The sequence below is a fragment of the Anopheles coluzzii genome, chromosome X (genome assembly GCF_943734685.1).
Source record: "Anopheles coluzzii chromosome X, AcolN3, whole genome shotgun sequence".
Taxonomy (NCBI): Eukaryota; Metazoa; Arthropoda; class Insecta; order Diptera; family Culicidae; genus Anopheles; species Anopheles coluzzii.
Window position 1 is genome coordinate 5,844,609 of NC_064669.1, and position 22,655 is coordinate 5,867,263.

The following is a 22,655-nucleotide window of genomic DNA, read 5'->3' on the forward strand; positions in this document are numbered from 1 at the left end:
GTTCCGACATCAGGCTGTACAATTCTGTCAGAAAATTTTGTACGTTGTTTGTTCTTGTTGTTGTTCCTGTTGGTGGATAGGGTAATTTGGAGCAAGACCACGCAAGCAACATCTGCTAAATTGCCTCAGATTCAATTCCTTTCAAATATAACCACGCTAACAAGGCTGGAGCTTTTGAAATAATTAGGAATACAGGAAATATAAGTATCGCGCTAGAAAAGATTCATGTGAGCATATGAAATCTTGCGATTCCGTTACTATGGATTCATTAGGGATTTTGAAGATTGTGTCAAAATTGCGCTGAGGTCCTGCAATTGTGTTTTTCGAAAGCCTACGTCCAACCTGCTCGATCTCTCCTAATCATGCATGATGTATAGCTGCTCAACGCATTTCCACTGAAAAGAGATCTCCAACAGTGTCATTGTTGGACATACACTGCACGATGGATTCAATGAGAAGCGAGAGCGAAGGACTAGGGCCCTATCCATCCATTATTTAATACTAAAGACTTATCTAGAATCGTGCACACGATCCGCCTTATCTACTGTAGCATCCCGACTCGAGGCTGTACAATTCGGTCGGAAAAATATGGTGTTAACATCATCCTGCGATTTTTAATGGATGGATAGGGATATTTTTATAACATGTTTGGAAATGGATAGCTCTTTCAAATGTTTCTTCACATGTTACTGGAAGTAAACACATGCCTGTGTTCAACTTTCAACTCGTTAAAAACTAAATGTGTATCCATGTGGCCTCAAACTACTGGGAAATTGCTATCAGAAAGCCGCAATGAGTTGTCTCGTGCTACGTTGAAGAGCAAAGAAATGAGGAAAAGAAAATACAAGAACCATGAGATCTTTCAAGTGCGCTAACCTTCAAGTTCCAGGGACATAACGTCAAAATAGACTTCTAGGGTATGTGGCCTACAGTGCATCACAGTTCTGCAGTTTTGTTTTCCGAAAGCCTATGTCCGACCTGCCCGATCTTTCCTATCGTGCATGATGTTTAGCTCAATCAACGCATTCTTATTGCAGAGGATCTCTAACAGTGTCATTGTTGGACATACACTGTACGACGGATTCAATGAGAAACAAGAGCGAAGGACTAGGGCCCTATCCATCCATTGTTTAACGCTAAAGACTTATCTAGAATTGCACACACGATCCGTCTTATATACTACAATATCCCAACTCGAGGTTGTACAATTCGGATATTAGTTTTGCTTCTAGGAAAGTGGATTCAATGGATGTTAAGGATATTTGAAAACAGTGGTTGCAAAAGCATAGTTTTTAAAAAAGCTATTTTCACATGCTACTGGGCCCTAGCAATGCATGGTGTAAAATCAAACACTACAACTAGCTAGAATAATACATACGATGATCAATATTCCTCATATCTTGTAACGATATTCTGTTCTGTACCTTATTCAGCATTGTTGAGTCGGATGGATAGGCAAATTGAGACGTAGATAGAGCGAAGAGTTTGTAAAAAAAAAACTTGAAATGGCATCTTTAGACAACGGAATACTGTTTTGTTCCAGAGCAAACATGATGAAACAATATTACGGACGTAGCGTATACGCAACGACTATCTTTCAGTAGCCCCCTCCTAACCGTGCATCGTGCTTAGCCCAAGTCCTGCCCACAAGCCAGAAGCCACTGGCAACACACATGTCCTATCCTGTCTCAATATTCGCCACAATCAATCGAGCGAGACACGAATGTCTGACCCAGTTCAATCGCTTAAAATCTAAGAAAACTTAATAGTAGGCACCGTGTTAACGGTCTGTCTAATGATCTACTGCTACCTGCCTGTACCTCAAAACTCGAGCCTGCACATATTCGATCAGAATAATAGCAGGGAATAGCAGGGCAGGAGAGTAGTACGAAGCGTTTTGCTGCAAATGTAGGATATAGGATGGAGAAACACATTTGGTGGAAACCAATACCTGTAGGTTTAGTTGGGTTTTGGAAAGCCTGGTCCTGGGCAGGACGATACTGTTCGCACCGTGTTTGTTAATATTATCCCCCTGTCCATGGTGTGCGTTTTCGGAAATCCTTACCTCGGGTTTATTAATGTTACGAGTTTGAAATGCAGGTTAGTGAGGGAAGATACAAAGCCAGCGGAGGAAGATCGGCAAAGGAGGTTTAGGTACTTTTGCCCTGCGACGAATCTCAAAACAGAGTCCCAGGAAAGCTCTAATTTGTTGTGCGTACCTACAATTATTGGTAAACGCCATTCGGAACAGTGTTTATAATTTCATTTCATTTCATTTCATTTATTAATACAATAATAATTTAGTCCCCACAACACGTGCTTTTACGTGCGTGGATTAAATTATTATACATCTGGATCAACACAGCTACGGTACGTTACAAACTTTCCTGTCCTGAAAAGCGTCGCAGCACATTGTTACAGGGTTTTTTTTTGGGGGGGTCCTCATATCGGTGGGACACTTTCTTGGCTCTTTCTTCTGGGACGTGAACTTTATATGACTCTATGGCACCGTTTTTGGACAAATCCAATAGATCTTACCAATGTTGCAATAGAGTCCAACTACCATCACATAAAGTTCGTTTCCCGCAAGAGTCAAGAAAGTGTCCCATAGCCAGGAAAACCCCCGAAAATAAAACCCCTATAAGCCGGTATCGGTTCGTGTTAGTTGCAGTAAGCTTGACACGAACTGCGCAGTTCGCAAAGCGCAGTGGCATAGTTTTCGGAGCATATTTCGGAGGGCAATTTAATAATAAGAACATGCAAATAAGATTAGCATACACCCTTAGGTACATTACACATACATCAGCACATACAATTCTATGAGCGCATTGTTAAATTTTCTAGTATTTTCAGGCCACAGTGTACTGGTTCTCCAAGTGTCGGAAGCGTCCGTAAAATCCTTCATCCCGCCTGCTTGTTGCCCGTGTGTTGCCAATTGGCGCAGGGGCAAAAAGGGAGGGCGAAAATCACGCGGGTGAAGGATTTTAGGACCCTATATCCATCAGGTGTTTAAAAGCTAAAAGTTTGTATCCTACCATCGCGTAAAACACGATTTGCCTTAAGTCTAAACTGGACTGCTCCACTCAGTGCGACGGTCTAGGGGTAGGGGTCGAGCAGCGTACATAAACATCAGAAAGTAAGGTTCATTTTACGATGACAAAACATAATAATAATAATAAGTTGGGTAAATTCCGATTCCGGATCATGAAATAATAAAGGCATAATACTCTCTCTCTCTCTCTCTCTCGCACTCTGCTCCCCTAGCAAACAGCGAGACCGAACCACGACGCTACTCTACCAAGCCGCAGCAAACTGCTTTGCCCGACCTTATTTTTTGCTCAGGAACGCAAAACGCTGCTGCCCCCGCCCTAGATCTGACGCGTATAGATCCGGCCACTGTATCGGTTGAAGCCCCGGCCGGAGCGTGGTCGCTGCGAGCCGCCAAAGTGGCTGGGCGGATCGCGATAGTGGCCACTGCTGCCAGCACCGCCGCCACCACCACCGACACTGCCCCCGCCGCCACTAGACAACCCGTGCCCGAAGTGCTTACCGCTGCCGGGGCCGCTTCCACCGCCGACGCCACCCCCCACGCCGCCATCGTGCATCTGGGACGAACCGGACGACCAGCCGGAGCCGCCGCCATTGCCACCGCTGCCGCTGCCACCGCCTCCCCCACCGCCCCCGTTACCACCGCCACTGCCCCCGGCGGCACTCTGCCAGTGGCCCCCGCCGCTGCCGGATCCACCGCTGCCACCCCCGACGGAGCCACCGCCTCCACCGCCCCCGCCACCAGCGCCGCCCGATCGGGCACCGCGGTCGGGGAAGTTGCGCCCGCGGCTCCGGTTCGTGCCGCGGATCGTGATGATGTCGCGCGACAGCTTGTTGTAGCCGGTCGGTCCGGTCGGCTGGGCGCCGCACGTTTCGAGCGCCAGGAAATCGTCCACATGCAGCGAGGGCGGACGGGACGTGTTGGGCGGGCGGGACCGGAACAGATCCCCACGGGTGGTGGGTGTGCGCGAAAATCCACGCCCGCGCAATGGTGTTGCTACAAAAATAGAGAAAAAGAAGCGGGGGGAGAAATTAGTTTCAGTGCAAACAACGGCAACAAACACAGCAGAAATACAGTGGATCCCCGCAAAAAGAGGTCAATCCGTTCCAGTGACTCGCTCGTTATGCAGGAGGCTCTTTTCGATGTATGAAATTTGTACGAAAAATGAAATAATTCCTCTAGAATCAACCGCAAGTGTGCTGGTATAAAGATATATAGGATAAATATACTAATAGTGCTGCACATTTGTATAAGTACAGATGTGCTTTAACAGATTTAACGTGTCGGGAAGATACATTTATGAATGTTTTAACACACAGCAATTGGAATATAATTTTATCTTCGTAATCACAACCATTTTTACCATCAAATACAACAAAATAACGAACAACTTCTATGAGCAGGGTATTTAACCTAGTCCACCAACTCTATGATTTTAATACAAGGTTTCCCACGGTTTATTGGTTGGTTCCCATATTTTTTTGGTGCGTTCCCACGATGTTTTGTCCGATTCCCAGAATTTTTTGGTTCAATTGTATTGATATCCAATCGGACGATACCAATAAATTATGGGAACGAACCAATAATCTATTGGACACGATGTATATATCGTGAGACGGGCCCAAACAATTATGGGAACTGACCAATAAATCGTGGGAAACCCTGTAAAAGTCTCTGATTGATGTTCAGATAGATGAAACCTAAATCTGCTCGTTATACGAGAATTTTGCTCGTTAAGAACGGTATGCCCTTGTGAAGGGCATTTAACATTTGCTCGTTATAAAGGAGTTCCACTGTAAACGGGGCAACGACTAAAAAACGAATAAAAATGAAACATCTTACCAAATATCTTCTTCTCCGGCCGTCCCGTGCTCGGTTCCACCTCGACGCGCCGCGTGCGGAAGCAGGGCGCAGTCGTCAGCCGGTCCCGGTTCGAATGGGGCGACGCGGACAGGTGCAGCAGGCGCTTGCAGTCGGCGGTCAGGTTCGTGTCACCGGACAGGCACACCTTCGCGAGGTCCTGCAGGTCGCACGGGATCTGCTCGCGCTCGAGATCGTCGTCGCAGGGCGTAAAGCCGAGCCAGTCCGTCGCCTTCAGCTGATCGTCGCAGTCCTCGCTGAGCAGGTAGACGCTGCGGGAGCCGTACTGCGTGACGATGCCCTCCGCCTGGGGCAGCGGATCAACCGTGACCGCACTCCAGTCGATGGGGGCGCTTTTGGCCGCTTCCGTTGTTGCTGTCGCCGCCGCCGCCGCCACTGCCAGCTCGATCTGAGTGCGCAGGAAGCTCAAATTGTCCTTCAGGCTGTCCGTACCGGGCTTGGGTGGTTCGGCAGCCGCTCCACTGTCCAACTGCATCGGTTGCTCCTTCGCCTCACCACCCCCGTACAGGTCGAGCAGCTCGTCCACAAACGGTAGCATTTGGGCGAGCAGCGCATCCTCCTCACTGTCGCACAGCGGCATCAGCATGCCGAGCTGGTCGAGCGGCAGCTTGACCGTGCGCTTGGGCAGATTGACGCAGCCGTCCGTTTCGTACGCGGCCAGCGACCGCCAGAAGTCGCTCAGCAGCACAAACAGCGCCCGGTACGCGTCGGGACCATCCCGGGCCTTGCGCCAAAACTTGTGCATCACCGCACACCAGCCGTCCCGCTTGCGCATCAGGTTCGCCATCAGCGTCACGAAGGTGGTGCTGAAAAGGGGGTAGAAAATGAAGAAAAATGTCACATGGTTTGCCGGCGGGTGGAGAGTAAGAAAAAAAAAAAAAGAAGCAATGCCACGCCTTACTCGTGCTCGGTGAGCAGCAGCATGGTGCGCAGGGCGGCCATCAGGACGCCGAGCCCGATCTCGGCGCCGGTCACGTTGGTGGCGCACGCGCCACAGAACGCCTCGATGATGTCCTTCGGGGGCAGCGAGCAGGCGAGCTGCAGGGCCGGATCGATCGTGTCGCCAAACATGAGCGCTATCTCCGCGTCGAACAGGCTCTGGAAGGTGAGGTAGATGTGCTGCTGCGTCTGCTGGTGGGCCGGCGTCTGGCCCGGGTTGAGCAGCACGCCCATCAGCATGTCCATGATGCGGCCGGGCAGGATCGACAGTACGGAGATTTTGACCGACGCGTGGCAGACGAGCGTGGCGAGGAAGCTGACCAGCCGGGCGTGGCTCGTGCTTGCCAGCCCGCCGGGGAGCAGCGGCTCCTGCACGATCAGGTCGGCGAGCGACTTCGAGACGAGCAGCGTCATGTTCGGGGCAAGATCGGACAGCTGCAGACAGACGCGGCTCAGCACGGCCAGCATCGGCGTGTAGCTGGAGGTGCAGAGCGTTTGGATCAGCTCGCCGATCGAGGGGCTTTGCGGGTGCAGATGGGCCGACCAGAGCTGCCGCTCCTGAATCAGCCGGCTGAGCTCGGGCGGGGCGAGCGGCTGCCGGCAGTGGATGGGCAGCGGCAGGGGCAGCAGCTCGGACAGCACCAGCAGCCCGGGCAGGAAGTAGTTCGGGCCGGCGAGCGTGAACCGCACCAGCTCGCCCACCATCTGCGTCCACAGGCTGCGATGGACGTTGTTCGTGTCGAGCCCTTCGGGCGGCGTCGGCTGCGTGTACGCGAGCAGTATGCGCACCGTTTCGCGCTGCACCTGGCGTGCGTCGGGCCCGGCCGCGGCGACCGACGGGACGCACTGCATCAGCGTGTAGGTGCGGAGCAGCGGCTCGATCAGCGTCAGGTCGCGGAACTCCGTGTTCCGGCACTCGATCAGGTAGGTGACGAGCTTGCGCAGGATGTAGACGAGCGGGCAGAGCAGCTGGGTGAGCAGCACGCCCTGCTGGCTCGCCAGGCTGGACGTGTGGATGGCCGGCTGGTCGAAGTGGTGCGTCAGCTTGTCGAGGATGGCGAGCAGCAGCGCCTGCCCGTCCGCCGAGTAGAACTGGAGCAGCGTGTACTTGTATTTGAACTCGGCGTGCCCGCCCGGCTGCTCGTAGTCGTCGTACGGCGGTATGCCGAGCAGCCGGACCAGCCGCAGCGCGGTGATGAGGTCGCCCGGGAAGGCGGTCACGTACTCGAGGCTGCGGCGCATCAGCTCCACCAGCGGCCCGATGTCGACGTACGCGAACAGATCGTGCAGCTCGAGCGGCTTGAGGTAGACGGCCAGCTCCTGCAGGGTCGCGCTGACGCCCGGCTCGAACTGCTCGTGCTGCTTGGCGAGGGCGAGCAGTGCCGGCCCGTGCTGGGCCAGATAGCCGACGGCTTCGCCGTGCCGCACGGTACAGTCCACCAGATCGACACAGTAGCCGACGATCGGCGAGCGATGCTTGGTGGCGGCCGCATTCGTCCCCCCGACGCTCTCCTTCGCCACCGTGCGCTGCTCGCGCTCGAGCAGCTCCAGCAGCACCGCCAGATTGTCGTCCATCGAGAGCACCTCCACGACGAAGCGGCGCCCGGGCCCGCAGGACAGCTCGTACAGGGCGTGCAGCCCGTCCACCAGCCGGTCCCGCTGCTCCTCCAGCTGATCGTTCGATGGGGCGACGCTGCCGGTGCTCGCGTTCGCGATCGCGTCCAGATGGTAGATCGTCTGCACCTTGTACACCAGCTCCACGCCCAGCAGCTGCGGGCGGGACAGCTCCGATACCTGCACCTCGTCGACGGTCGGTGCACTGCGGCCGCCCGGCGACTGCTCCCCGCCGGCACTGGCCGGCAGCCGCTGGAACAGCCACCGCAGCAGCAGGTTCGTGTACGGCAGGCTGTCCACCAGGTAGCGCAGCTTCGGCACGCTCTTGAGCAGGCAGGCGAGCAGGTTGTAGATCAGCTCGCACAGGGCCGGCGGCGTGCCGGGCAGATCGAGCAGCAGCACCAGCGACTCCACCAGCCGGTGGATCTTGAAGAACTGCACCACCGTGCGGCTCACGTTCAGCGACGACGCGATGTCCTTGTGTATCTCGAACTTGGCCGACACCGGCAGGAAGCGTTTCGGCTGCGCGAGCGACACCTCGTGCAGCGAGATCGCGCTCGTCAGCTCGGTCAGCGAGCTGCGCAGCAGCTCCATCAGCTCCTGGTCGGTGCGCTTCGCGCCTCCCTGCTGCTGTTGCGGTTCGCCACCCTCCTCGACCGCGCGCACGTACAGCTCCTCCACGGTCGCGTGTATCAGCTCCAGGTTTTCGTACAGCGAGATCTTGCGCAGCAGCGACTTCAGCGCGAAGCTGATGCGCGTCGACGGGTTCTCCTGCAGCAGGTCGAGCAGTATCTGGTACCCGTTGTACGACGGCGACAGGAAGTAGTGGACGGCGGTGCGCGTATCCAGACACGCGTAGATCGTGCGAATGATCATCAGCTTGATCGAGAGCGCCATGTGCGGCTGGGAGTACAGGCCGAGCAGCCGGTCGAACAGGTTGAACTCGTCCGGCCGGGCCCGCCGCAGCAGCAGCGCGATGAATGGTTCGTGCGGGCCGAGAAACTCGGCCAGCCGGATGCCGCTCTTCATGTGGCGCAGCTTGAACGCCGGCTGCGGCTGCACCATCGCCCGCTCGAAGTCCAGCCCGACGCAGATGCAGTTCACCAGCCGGTCGGTCACGCCCGGCCAGCCGGTCTGGATCCAGCGGTCCAGCTGCTGCTGGCAGGCGTCCCGCGCGTCATCCTTCGCCAGCAGCTGCCCGAGCAGGTGCACCAGCTGCTCCGCGTAGTCGACGAAGCGCTCCTTCCATTCGGCCGGCTCGCGCTCGAACGCCCCGGTCGCCGCCCGCCCGTACCGCTCCTGCCCGAGCAGCTGCTCGAGCTGACGGAGCAGCTTCTGTTCGCCGGGGCCGAGCAGCCGCACCGGGTCCGCTCCCGCCGGCACGTACCGCTCGAGCGTGGCCCCGAACGGGTCGAACTGTTTGGCGGGCGGCTCGTCTAGATTTTCGTACGCGGCCGGACCGGACGATCCGCTGGTTGGGGCGGGGGCTCCCGCTCCACCGCCACCACCGGTTGCGCTCTCCAGATCGTAGTCAAAGTCCTCCGGTATCTCCTCGTCGCTCAGGATCGGCTCGAACTGGTCCGGCACGGAGGCGGCATCCTCGTCGGGCAGGGTTGCCGCTGGGACGGTGGCAGCACCCGCCGGCAGCATGGTGGTCGGGGAGGCGACCGGCGTCACCGAGACGGAGACGGCATCGCACACTAGCGGGGGCGGCGAGACGACACGCTCCGGCACGTGCTGTTGCTGTTGTTGCTGTTGTTGCTGCTGATGGTGCTGATGGTGGTGGTGGTGGTGATGGGACGAACCGTGCTGCTGATGCTGGCCGCCGTGGTGCGCGTGCGAATGCCCATGCTGATAGTGATGGTCGCGCTGGTGATGGTGGTGGGACGAGCTGCGACTGGACGCCGCCGACGAGTGATGCTTCGCGGAAGCGGACGGGTGGACGGGCAGTGGTGGCAGCGGTGGCTGCTGCTGCTGCTGCTGCGGTCGACCACTCTCGATCGCCGGCTCCATCATCATCAGCATGCTGCGGCGCTTGCGGCTGCTCCCGGCGTACTTCGCTCCGTTCGACCGGTGGTAACCGCCGTCCAGCTCCATCTCCTCGTCCAGATCGTCCTCCACGTCCTCCACGTCGTCCACCAGCTCCTCCGGCTCGTCCTCCTCCTCCAGCGACGATTCATTACGGTCGGGCGAGCGGGGCCGCCGCGGCGATCCGATCGGCGAGCGGGGCCGTGGCCGCCGCTCCTCCTTCTCCAGCCGCTCGAACGATGGTTCGCGGCGCGGGCGCTCGTACGAGCCGCTGCGCAGCCGCCGCGACGATCGATGCCCTCCCGATGACGACGACGGTGTCGGTGGTGGCAGTGGAGGGTGGGCAGGCGGGCCGACCTGCTGCTGCTGCTGTTGCGACGGCGGCTCGATGTAGTCCGGGCTGCGCGACCACTGGTCACGCTGCTTGCTCGCAGCGGCACTGGCTCCCCCGCCCCCACCGACACCGCTACTCCCGCTGCCCGGCATCGGCCCGTAGTCCTTACACAGGCTCGGCGAGCGGGAGGAAAACTCTTCCCGGCTGCTGTGGCGACGGGCCCGGGGCGACCGCTCATACGCGTACGGCGGCCCTGCACCCTTGGTGCGCTTGTCTGCGAGCGGGGGCGGCTCGCACTCCCCGGGCAGTATCTTGCCCGCCTCGAGCGGCTCGTAGATCGGTTCCGGCGGGCTGGCTGCGCTGGCTGGCAGTGGGTGCGCGGTCGCGATACTGGAGGAGGTGGCGGCGGCCGCTGCCGCCGCCCGGCGCGCGTACGGCCGCGGATCCTTCGGTGCGTCCTCGCTGTCGTCCTCCGGGTACTCCTTCTGCACGAACACCGTCTCGGCGGCCGCCACCAGCCCGGGCAGCGGCGGCTCCTGTATCCAATCGCCGCCCGGCCCGCACGACGGCTCCGCTATCCCCCCGCCATGGTGCAGATGGTGATGGTGATGGTGGTGGTGGTGGTGCAGCAGATGATGGTGGTGGTCCGGCCCGACCAGCAGCTGCTCGGCCGGCTGGGGCGTCGTTTCCCTCGGCGACACGATCGGCTCGGCGATGTTCGTCGTCAGGATGCCGTACACCGCGAGCGTCATCGTCGTGTACCAGCCCTTCAGCACCAGCCCGTCGGTCGGGATGCGGCGCACAAACTCCTCCGTGCCCGGGCCCGTGCCTACCGCTCCCGAACCGCCGCCGCCGCACTGCAGATGAATGCAATTGTTCTGGTTGTACTCCAGCTCGCCCAGGCTCTCGAAGATCGGGGCGCCCGGCTTGCCGAGATCGTTCACGTACAGCTGGATGTGGAAGTTGGACGGGTTGGTGGCGCCCAGCCGGACGCCGCCCGGGAAGTCCGCATGGACGCGGGCGCCGAGCGGGATGATCCGCACCTCCGTGATGTAGACCGGCTTCGGGAACTGTACCAGATCGAGATTTTGCTGCGAGGTTTGGGTTGGTTTTTAATTGCCAAAAAAGGGGAACAAAGCGGAAAAGACAGGGAAGAGAGAGAGAGAGAGAGAGAGAGAGAGAGAGAGAAAAACACATCATTTTAGAAAGAATCGTGGCAACGCGGCAAAGGATTTTCGAGCGAGAGCTGTGCCGACGGTTGGCACACAATTTAAAAAAAAAACCCCAACCCGCCCAATGGGGGCTTTGGCAGCGCCTGTGGATGAGGTTTTATTGCTGCGTTTGCGTTGAACATTTTTTACGACCGGTCTCCTCCTCTTGCCGGATACGCTTTCGATCGTCGTTCTTTGGGCGCGCTTTGTGTGCATCGAATCTCGCGGGGCCTTCTCTTCGGCACCGGGGGATGAAGCTTGCTGCTTCCAGGGGGGGGGGGGGGGGGGGGGATCCGAGTTGTCGGCAAGCCAGTGGAGGTGGGGGATGCTTGAAAGATGACGCCACCGCGTCCCGGAGACGGCCATTTTATGCCGCGAGTTTTATGGCCCTGTTCCCTTGCAAACGCTGCCGCGCAGTTCATGGTTGATCGGGTGTTTGGTTGAGTGAAGCCGGTTGATGCTGATGGACGTAGCGATGGACCGGCGGGCACTATATGCAGGGGGAAAATCGCCCTTTTGCCTATCAACTGACACCTTCCGGGGAGTTTAATGCTGCCGTACCGCAACCCTGGAGGTACACCCGCATCACAACATCCCATCGCTAACCCACGCTCACAGGCCGCGGATCGTCTCGGCGTGTGGGGGAGGAGGGAATAAACCAACAAAAAGCAACACACACACAAAATGCACCACCACAAACCGCTTACCTCGTACGTGTCATGAGAAAATGTGTCGAAAAACAGCAACTCCGGCAGTTCGGAATCCATCGTTTCTGGGGGGGGGGGGGGGGCTGGCCGCCCTTACACCGCACAACCGGGTACACCTTCCTGCTGTCCGCTGTGGGTGGTCCACCTGGCACACGGGTCCGTGTTGCAGCGGGTTCCTGCTGCAGCCGAACTCAGGCCATCCAATGACGACGCGGTCGCCCGTGCAACTTGCCACACACACACCCGCTACACGCTCACTTCGCACAAAATAACACACAACCTTTGCACGATTTGCAGCCTTTTTTTTTTGGTTGCGGCGAGCTTCGTTCGCGGACAGTAGGACGCGCGTTGCAGACAGCCAGGAAAAGAATGATGGCGGCTGGCAAGTTTGCTGATATCAGCGTCATCGAGCTTCTTGTGTCTGCGAGGAGAGACCGCGGGGACGGGGCCCGGAGCGCTGTCAGTTGGCCGCTTTTTGACAGGAGAGCTGTCAGGGGCGCAGGCGTGTCAAACGTGTTTGGTGAAATGGAGAGATATTCACCACATTTCAGTTCAAACTGGTAGCTGCACGGTTATGTGTCGTGAGTATAATGATAGATTTAGGTTGCAACGTTTTCCTCATTGCTTCCTCATTCTTTATTTTCGCGGGAGGGTTGCCGGAAAAACGGGTAAATTTTCCGAAGCGCTTGTCCTAATCATCATTTGAAATGACCGTTGCGCCATAAAGCATGTGGTGAATTTTAATTTGAGTGTGTTGTGAAACTCAAAGGAAACATTTTACTCAATAAAAAAAGGTTATCGTAATGGTTCATTGTATAAAACTATTTTCCTTGTGGTGCATTGAAATAAGCTAGAAATATATATATATATATATATATATATATATATATATATATATATATATATATATATATATATATATATATATATATATATATATATATATATATATATATATATATATATATATATATATATATATATATATATATATATATATATATATATATATATATATTTTTTTTTTTTTTTTTTTTTTTTTCAAATTTACCTCCTTCTTTACCTTCTGCTGCAGTGGCAGTCAAATTCCTTACAAAGGTGACATTGCGTGCTGAAGAGGATATTAGAAAAAAAAACGGTTATCAGAGCATATTTTCTTAACAAAAAAAACGTTATAATTCGTGACACATTTCAAATATTCCCATTGGAAAAACATGAAGTCGATCAAAACTGACTAGGTTTTACCAGAACATAATATAAATTTCAAAACCAAATTAGGAATATGTGATAAAATTTTGACTCATTATCCGTGTTATTCGAGTAGCCGAGCAAGGTCCAGTCCCAATGTATGAGCAATGTATTACACTAAATAAATAATGTATTCATCAACCCCAACATGCATGATAAAGAACAAAAAAAAACATTATCTTTCTCTCTCTCTCTCTCTCTCTCTCTCTCTCTCTCTCTCTCTCTCTCTCCCCCCCTCTCTCTCTCTCTCTCTCTCTCTCTCTCTCTTTCTTTCTTTCTATCTTTCTCTTTCTGTCTCTCGCCAGGTCTCGCATCACCTGATCCAGCCATCGAGTACGCTGTGCCTCATGCCGAACTAGGGATCGTTGTCGGATACCTTCTGGATGCAGCATCAGTCCGGCATCCTCATAACATGCCCCAGCCATCGTATCCTACCAGCCTGCGCTACCGTCAGGATGCTCGGTTCGGTCGTACAGCTCTGCAAGCTCCTGGTTCATCCTTCTCCTCCACGTCAGAGGATGCGTCACTCAAACATGCCCAGAGTATTTGCCTCGTCCTGCAAGACTTATGTTCATAGAGGACCACCGGCCGAATCTCACATTTCGTGCGGTCTCGAAGTCTTCCTCGACTTCAGCAGATGATGTAGCCCATGGTATGCTACAATGATCCTCAATCAAATTCTTGCTGCTTCGCGGTTGCGTAGTCCTGCCGATGATGGCGATGTTATCCACGAGGCCAAGGAATTGGAGAGACCGGTAAAGGACACCTTCCAGGGTGATGTGGAAGAGCAGACAGGAGAGCCCGTCGCCTTGCCTCAGACCCCTGTGAGATTCGAACGATTCCGATGTCTAGTGCGATACTCTCACCTTGCACTGCCCCTCCGTTCATGATGACCTCTAACAGCCTGATCAACTTCCCAGGAAAGTGATACCGTTGCATGATGTTCCATAGCTCATTCCGGTCTATGGTGTCGTAGGCCGCCTTGAAGTCGATGAACAGGTCTGGCGCTCTCTGCACTTCTGGAGGATCTCCCAAAGAGTAAAAAATTGCTGGGTAGTTTGGTTTGGTGGCTGCCGACGAAATTTGTAACAAGGGGCGCAAGTCTGCAGAACAGGATCTGGGACAGGATCTTGTAGGCGGCATTAAGGACCGTGATGGCTCGAAAGTTCGATCAATCCAGCATGTGGCCCTTTTTGTAGACTGGGCGAATGATACCCAGCTTCCACTCCTCCGGTAGTTCTTCCTGCTTCCAGATTTTCACGATCAGCTGATTCAAAGGCAAGCCTCTGCGGCCCCATCTTGAAGAACTCGACCGCCAGCCTATCGCTGCCAGCAGACTTATTGCTCTTAAGCTGCTTGATGACGCTGACAATCTTATCCAGAGATAACGGGGGTACCTCGTCGTCTGCACCAATGCTGTCGATGCTGTTACTGCTGTGCTGGTGCTGTAGGGGAGTTGAATAATACCAATAATAGTAATAATAATAATAATAATAGTAATAATAATAAAAATACTCCAATCACGTTTTACGCAGAATAATTTATTTCCTTCGAATTTTTGGGTACGAACGGTACCGGTATACTAGGAACTACATAGGGAAATACACACACACACACGCACACACAAAATACTCAATCTTGCTATCTTGTACCACAACACGGTCGGTAAACATTACACTGGGAGGGGGAGTTAGGGGGTTTAACATTTATTAGCACTTCCGCCTGGAGAAGTTTGTTACTGCGCTGATGTAATTATTATCACATTTCATACATTCCATCGCCTGGCCCCGACATTCCACGCTTGCCATCCTCTTTTTTTTTGTTCCTTTCCTACTGGGCGACGGGGTGAGGGGTTAGATAGATCCATCTACCACGTCCCACTTACGCTTAGCTCAAGTAAGACTAGAACGGGGAGGAACACAAAAAAAACCACACACAAGCTTTTCGGGCTGTCCTCCTAACGCTTTCATCGAACAATGTTTCCTCTTCTTTTTGTTGTTGTTAAGCAAAACCAAACATTCCCACAAGATATGCAATAAGTATGTTTTTGTTGTTGTTTTTTACTGGTAACGATAAGTAAATTTGAAAAGATTTCATCCTTTCACGACGACTGCAAATAATATCTTCAATTGGTTGCGTTTGCATGTTGGCCAGCCTGCAACCGGCCACCGGAGGGGTGGGCGGGCTTAGGCTCAAACGTTCTGGCACGCTACATTCGATGTAGTTTTTGTTTTTGTTTTAATTGCTGTGACACAAATTAATTTTAAATGGAGCTAAGGGGGGTTTTAAAGGATACGTGGTAAGATATGTGGGTAGAGTACATAACACCACGTCAATACGGGGCACCTAGCAGCTAGCATTGATTAACATAAGAATAATTATTACAACGATAAAAACGTAAATAACACAGAACAAAAAAAAAACACATCGAGGCACCACCCGGTTCGGGGGAGGGAGGCGAGGAGCCCTCGGAACGGGGAGAAGAGATGGCAACTGGGTTGGATTGGGGAGTTTTGGGGGATTGTTATACAATTAAAACGGGGATTAGCCGTGTCAAACCAAAAACAGACAAACAGCGGCGGAGAAATTACATTTCCACACCGCAATCCTTACTATCTCTCTCTCGATCGCTCTCGCTTTCTCTTCTTCTTTCTCTCTCTCTCTCTCTCTCTCTATCTCTCTTTTCTTCTCTCCCTAACATGTCTTCTAACAATCCTCGGAAGCGCCACCACGTGCTCATAAGTTGTTCAGCTCCTCCGAGTTGAGCATTTCAAACTCACTGTCCTCGTCCGCGTCGGTCGATTCGTCATCGGTGCCCTCCTCCTGCACCGTCTGCCCCCGGAGCGCCTGTATCGTGCTGCCGAGCGAGGCAACCGACTGAAGAATACTATGGTGCGGCGATGGCTGCTGCTGCTGGTGCAGGGCGCCCGCGTCCAGCAGACGCCGGTACACCGTGTCGACCAGCACGTTGCTGGCCAGGCTGGTGGCGCTCATCATCAGCATCGCCTCACCAGTCGGCTGCTGCCTGCTGCTGCTGCTGCTGCTGCTCCCTTTGGCCGCCGGTCGCCGGGACGCGCCGTCCGCGTCGTCCTCGTCGTCGTTAAAGTTGAGCCCCCGCGACATGTTGTCGTCCGAGTCGGACGAGCTGTTCGCGTTAAAGTGGCTGCTCTTGAACTCGATCGGCTGCTGCTCGCCCGGCCGGCCGTGCGCCCGACCCGCCTTCCGCACCGCCGGGCCCTCGGGGCAGAACAGCTCGTCGCTGCTGGAGCCGCTCAGCTCGGCCGACTCGAAATCGTTGCTGGTCGCCTCCGGGATGAGCGTCCGCAGGTACTGCTCCTCGTCCTCCTCCGCGCTGTTCCCGCGGCCACCGGCCGCTGCGGCGAACCCGTCGGCGAGCGGTGTCGTGTCCGCGCCCTGCTCACCGACCTCCTGCAGCAGCACGCGGCTCACCTCCGTCAGCTCCGGCACAAACTCGTCCATTTCCTGCTGCTCCTGCTGCAGCGTATCGTGCAAACCTTTTGTTGGGAGGGGTGAAGGGGAAGGAAAAGCAAACATAAATATTTCGACATTGATGAGGGGTGAATTCGGTCGGTGTTACTTACTCGGCGCAATGCTGAGCGGACCACCGGGCACGCCGAACCGATCCCAGCACACGACCAGCCCGGCGACGCCCAACGACAGCCACAGGGGCAGCACGTAGCACACCAGGTAGGTGTAGGTGAGGCAGCCGGCCACACTGCCCGCCACCATGCTGAGCGGGCGGGTCGTGCGCAGCGCCCACACCTTCGCCGCGAGCTCGGCCAGCGGCGAGCCGGCGGTTGCGGAGGGGGCCACCACTTGCTGGCCGGCCGGCCGGTCCCACAGGAACCCGATCGCAATCACAAACAGTATGCTGAACGGACGAAACTCGGGCCTGCGTTGGGTGGGTGAGAAGAGAAAGCGGGGGAGGAAGCTTAGTACGCTGGAATGCCGATTTTTCGAATTCTCCGTGAGACGGGATCGCTTGCAAGTACATTTAGATCCTTTCGCAGATTGATTCGCAGATGTGCTCTTTGGAGAACATTCACGACTCCAATTCGACTCCTGCTATTGTTAGTACGATTCCGGCAAAATCTGAAACACTAGTTCCGCCCGGATTTAAAGTCGTCCAGATTCGCCCGGAGTCGTTTGGAGTCGTCCGGAGTCGGTCGGAGTCAACCGGAGTCAGAGTCGGAGTCGTCTGTAATTCATATACAGGCCTTTGTTACAGGATTAATTTAGAGGTCTTACGGTAGATGTTCGGTGGATTCGTTTTAGGTCGTTATTAGAACAATTTGCTATTCTGTTTTAAAATGTTGAAGAATGTTGAAGGAGAATGCTAGAGTAATGAATCTGTTAGGGTTTAAAGTAACTAATTGCCGCTGGAATGGCTTCATGTCACAGCAAACATGTCACAGAACCTCTGAACCTTTGAAAATGGTGAAGTAAAAACAGATAGCACGAAGGCATTGCCAGTCCTTAGCATCGATTCTTAGATAGATTTTCGAAGCAATGCAATTCACACCACCAGCATGGCCGGCTAAATGTGGTACTATGGCCTGGCGATACAATTGGAGATGCATACTAGGGACGGGTAACTCTCTGATTTGAGATTCGTGAGTCTGAACGAAGAATGCTTCTTAAAGAATGAATCTGAATCATGAATCGCTCTTAAGCTCGACTATCCATGAATCATCCATGAATCATTATGAATCTTGGAGGTCTTGGATAATGGAGGTCATTATGATTTCTGAAAACTCATTCGAATCTCTGAAGATCGCCATGTTCACAAATCATTGGAGATGTATGATCTATTGAGACTAGAGCTACTAGAGCTAGATTCAGGATAATAGCTATATAGATTTATGGTTCTCTTTAGCTTTATAGATCTATAAATGCACGATTTCTGAAAAATCATTCGAATCTCTGAAGATCATCATGAAGTTCATGAATCGTTTATAGAGTTATGATCTATTGAGACTAAAGATTCACATAAATCATCAGATATTCACAAGTATGCTGAGATCATTCAATATCTTGAAAATCATAGATCTCCAGAGATTCGTAGTGTTTTAGAAATTCAAAAATCTTTAGAGATTCATCAGTCTTTAGAGAAGAATGATTCTTTGGAGATGCATGCATCTTTATGGATTCAAGAAGCATTGGAGATTCAACCATCTGTAGATATTGGATTCGACATTAGAATCACTCATCGCGGAAGCTTCACATGAATGGATCGCAACGAAAGATTCAAACTTCCGGAGATTACCGGCACCGATTACCATTCTGAAACTGATTTCCATTCCAGAAGTGATTCCAATCCCGAAGCTAGGAAGAATCGGTCGGTCCGTCCCAAAACTGTCATTTATCCCATCACTAGTTTGACTAGGCCTGCTGTGCCTGCCGCCTAGATTTGCTTGCCGCCTCCAAGGTCCAGTGTTTGGAAACCGCGGCGCTAGAGCCTGTGCGGCTCAAGGCTGGCGCTGCTGAACAAAGCACGCGGCGAACGACATTCGAATGCTTGTGAGCGGGTGAGAGGGTGGGGACAAAGGCAGACAACTGGAGCTTTGCTGCGGCGCTAAGGCCTTGCCGATGGTGAACCGGATCGCCCCTTCCCCACTACTACTACCCTTGAACGCTACACACCACGTGATTTGGCGCTTGCTTACCAGAGCATGTGAAGTACGTAGATGAGCAGCATCGGGCTGACGATGCCGCCGGCTTTAAACCACACGATGGCTTGCTGCACTCCTCCAGCCATTTTCGATATCTTCTCCCGTAACACCTTCATTCTGTTGCTGGCTACTGCTGCTGCAAAAACACACATACACACACAAAAAAAAAAAAGAACCGGATAAGAAACTGTTTTATGACTTTATCTATCTCTCTAGAAATTCTGGTATCCAGACGGTGCGATCGCGATTCGGAAACAAAAACAACGCGTCAACATAAACACACACACACACACATACACACATACAAGGGATCAAACATTGTGCCGTTGGTGAGGAGGGGGTTGTTCGACGACGAACGACTTGGCCTGACGCATTTCGGACGGTTACGACGCGGCCGCACGCTCGCTACGACGCACAACCGATCTCCGCTCCGCGGTGGCTTTTGTTTTGCCTGTGTTTTTGCGCCTTCCGTTCTCTGCATGTTGCTGCTGCTGTGACACACAGCTGTGTTTTGCCGTCGAACGCGGACGGACGGGGCGGCACTTAGTCACACACGCGGCACGGCCAAGTTGCGCGGAAAACGCGCAAAAATCACTCGCAATTTTATAAATAACAAACATCTTCCCCCGCGCCCCGAGCAGCACCCGGGTTTTCCATCCCGTGTTTTGACCCATTTTTGCCACCGCCCCGTCCCCCCTCCTCTTCCCAAGACGCTTTGTAGTGGCGTAGTGTTTTGTCGTGGAAACAACAAAGAAACGGTAAATTAAAGTGCTTTCTTTGATGCCGGGGGGGGATGGTTGAGAAGACCCATCATTCTGCTTCCTGCGCGGCCCCGCGTCATTCTCTGCCGGAAAGGACACACACACACACACACGTTCGAGAGCGTTCCGAATGTCGGTTTGTTTTTGGAACGAGGCGGCGTGGGGACCTTGTACGAATAAAACGCGCACCAATTGAGGACAGCGCGAGATGGGCCATAAATGAGTTTTTTTTTACCTTTTTGTAGACAAACAATACCCAATCCCTCCCCTCCTTCGACCACCCAACGACTTATTAGTACGCCGCACAAAAGCCGCTGATTTGCGCCGAGTCCGCAGAAATTGCACGTTGTAAACAATTACGCTTTTTTGTTGTTGCTGTTGTTGTTGTAATTTATCGAAAATGACTCCCCCCACCTACGCCAACATGTTTGTGTTTGTTGCTGCAAATGACGGGAAAGTAAAAAAAAAAAACAAAAAAAACTGCTGATTAGACGGAGGCGGTGGAGCCTTTCTAATTCTTGCAACGCATTTTCGCGCAAGTGCGCGTGGTCGCTGCGTACATCTGGAGCAGATGGGGGGGGGTCACTCGCGTACACCCGACAGAACACACCCACAATAACAACCCCAATGGGGTGGGTTGGTGATTGTGAACCCGATGGCATTGGCCTTGATTGCCGGGGATCGAAGGGAGCGGGTGGCTTGGGTGGCGCAACGTAATTTCTTGTTTACCAACGTTGCGCCTTATCACTTGGCGCGCTGGAAATCGTGTGCGCGAAAGAGGGACAGACACGCGATTTGCATGCTGCGTGGAAAGGAAGGGTATACTGATTGAGTAACTCGCCACCACCGCTTCCCTTCCCTTTCCCACCCCCCCCCCCCCCTCTTTACTGCTTCTGCTTTTCTCTTCGATCACGGCACGAAAATGTCACCGTACGCCGTTTTCACAACAAAGAATGCACACACACACACATACACACACTGATTTGGGAAAATGGAGGAAACAGGTGGAACCGTATCAGGCAAAGCAAAAACACACGCACCAAAACACATGGTGCAGAGAAAAACAAAACGGGAAGTAAATAAAGGAGCAAACACACCTTGGCGCACACTAACGCACTAATTTACCTTCGAAATTCGGCAGCACGGAAGTAACTCGTTGTTGTTGTTATTATTATTGTTCTCCTTTTTGTTGTTGTTGTTTTTGGGTGCTCCCGACCCCCGCTTACCGCCCGGGACGGTTCGATTTCTATTTGCTTTTCGCTTCGTCTCGCGGGCGCACACTTCGCCCGTTTGAGCGGTTTGATCGTGGGGCAGGGGTGTTCACTGTGTCTTACGTTTGCTGCTGCTGCTGCTGGCCAGCGCACAAATGGCGCACAATCGAATCGCGCCACCAAAGATCTGACTCCCCACCTCGTGCGGGGGCCCCGCGGTGACAGCGAAATTTCGAGCGCGCGCGCGCCCCTACCTCTCAAGCCCGCTCGTGCGGCACCCCCCAGTAGGGCTGTGGGTGGGTGGATGTGGGATTTTTTTTGTTTTGTTTGTTATGGTTCACTTTTTTCTCTCTCTGTTTCTCTGATTCTTTCACTGCACTCCGTTGCTCCGTGCGCCGAGCAAGTCACCTGCGAATGTATGAAAGTCAAGCAGATCTGCGAGCGAAACGACAGGGCGCTCCCCGTTGTGGCGGTGCCACTCTGTGCCGTTCGTTCATTTCTTTGCTCGGCTCTGTGTGTGTGTGGGGCAGGGGAGGGGAGAATGGATGAATGAAGCGGTTGACAGCTGACGGGTGGCCCCTGGGTTCACCGTAGCAATAGACGATGCGCAATCTCAGATTGCGCATATATTTATCTGTCAAACGGGTCGGTTTGATATATTTATCTGTCAAAAAAATTTTATATACATCGGACATATAATCTTGAAAATTTATGCGCAATCTTAGCGCAATCTGAAAATGTATGGAAATGACGTTTATAGCTCAGGGTTGGCTACGCCAAATGACTTATGTTTTGATAAAACGAATATATGCGCAATCTGAGATTGCGCATCGTGTATTAATACGGTCAGGTTCCGCGCTTGACAGCTCGGGCGCTGGGCAGAAACGCACCAAAGGTGTATAGAGACTGCGGTGGATGGGCGCTTCAAACTACCGAATCATACTTTTTGGTTTATTGCAAGTTGGTTTTATTTGTGTTGTGCAACCAAAAGCAATGCATTCAAGGAAGCAGATTCATTAACGATTGATATTGTATGCGTCACGTCCTTCCCAGGCCCGATTTTGATTGCTCATTTCTTTCCTGCTAGGAAAGCTTGGGACATGCAATGCGGTAAATATATGCTGTGATGTTTCAAAGTTGAGTTAAAATATTAAACGGATTAAACTAGTATTACTTTTCACTAGTTAATTGGCCCGAGTTACAGGGTTACGAAAATAAATTTCAAGGATCCTCTTTTTACTCTGAAGTGTACGTCAAAATTAACCGCTACCCCAAACCCAATTCAAACCAGGAACTTATGACGACCGATTAATTGACCGACAATCGAAACCGAAACCGGTCCTGGAACTGATACTGAGCTCATACCGGTCCATGAACTGATAACGAACTCAGCCTAGTCCTGGAATTAATACTGTCCGATGCGATCGCAAACTCAAAATTGTCCAGAAACTGGCCTTGAGCTCATACCGGTTCTGGAACTGAATCCGTACCCTTATGCAACCTGGAATAGATCCGTAGCTAATACCAATCCTGGAACTGATACTGAACTCATACTGATCCTGAAAGTGATACTGAACCCAAACCAATTCTGGAACTGATTTCGAACCCATACTAGATCTAGAACAGATCCCGAACTCATACCGGAACCTGATACAGAACTCTTATTCCGATCCAGTTCTGGAACTGATTTTGAACCCATACTAGACATAGAACAGATTCCGAACTCATACATAACTCATAACACCGACCACAAGCCCAAATAGTCCTGAAACTAATTCTGAACCCCTACTGACGCTGGAATAGATATCTAACTCATACCGATGCAGGAACTGATACTGAAATCAATACCGGTTCTAGAACTAATACTGAATCCATACCGGTTCCGGAATTGACAGTATTTAGATAAACATACAGTTACAGCATACCAAATATGAATTTGCTACCAGTTAATTCCCAACTTTGAGAACTAAGAGTTCGAC

The 22,655-nt window shown here is 52.9% G+C and overlaps 3 protein-coding genes across 6 annotated transcripts in view; 1 reads left to right on the forward strand and 2 right to left on the reverse strand.

The window, feature by feature from the left end:
• Positions 1–22,655, forward strand: part of LOC120961686 (uncharacterized) — a 395,308-nt gene that overhangs the window by 68,523 nt on the left and 304,130 nt on the right. The window lies entirely within an intron of this gene.
• On the reverse strand, positions 2,765–12,198 carry LOC120948485 (protein virilizer). Its single transcript, XM_040364867.2, has 4 exons — positions 11,764–12,198; positions 5,832–10,936; positions 4,892–5,736; positions 2,765–4,045 (listed from the first exon to the last, which is right to left on the reverse strand). Exons 1-4 carry the CDS (start codon positions 11,821–11,823, stop codon positions 3,369–3,371), a joined length of 6,687 nt encoding a protein of 2,228 aa, XP_040220801.2. The 5' UTR covers positions 11,824–12,198; the 3' UTR covers positions 2,765–3,368.
• On the reverse strand, positions 14,532–21,228 carry LOC120951709 (uncharacterized). Of its 4 annotated transcripts, XM_049607133.1 has the most exons (5): positions 20,591–21,228; positions 19,701–19,905; positions 18,699–18,840; positions 16,614–16,924; positions 14,532–16,526 (listed from the first exon to the last, which is right to left on the reverse strand). In XM_049607133.1, the coding sequence occupies exons 3-5, from the start codon at positions 18,818–18,820 to the stop codon at positions 15,748–15,750; spliced, it is 1,212 nt and encodes a 403-aa protein (XP_049463090.1). In that variant the 5' UTR covers positions 18,821–18,840; positions 19,701–19,905; positions 20,591–21,228; the 3' UTR covers positions 14,532–15,747. The 4 variants fall into 4 exon arrangements, with proteins under 4 accessions (XP_049463090.1, XP_040226528.2, XP_040226501.2 ...); XM_040370594.2 differs by lacking the exon at positions 19,701–19,905 and having other exon boundaries at positions 18,699–18,837; XM_040370567.2 differs by lacking the exon at positions 19,701–19,905.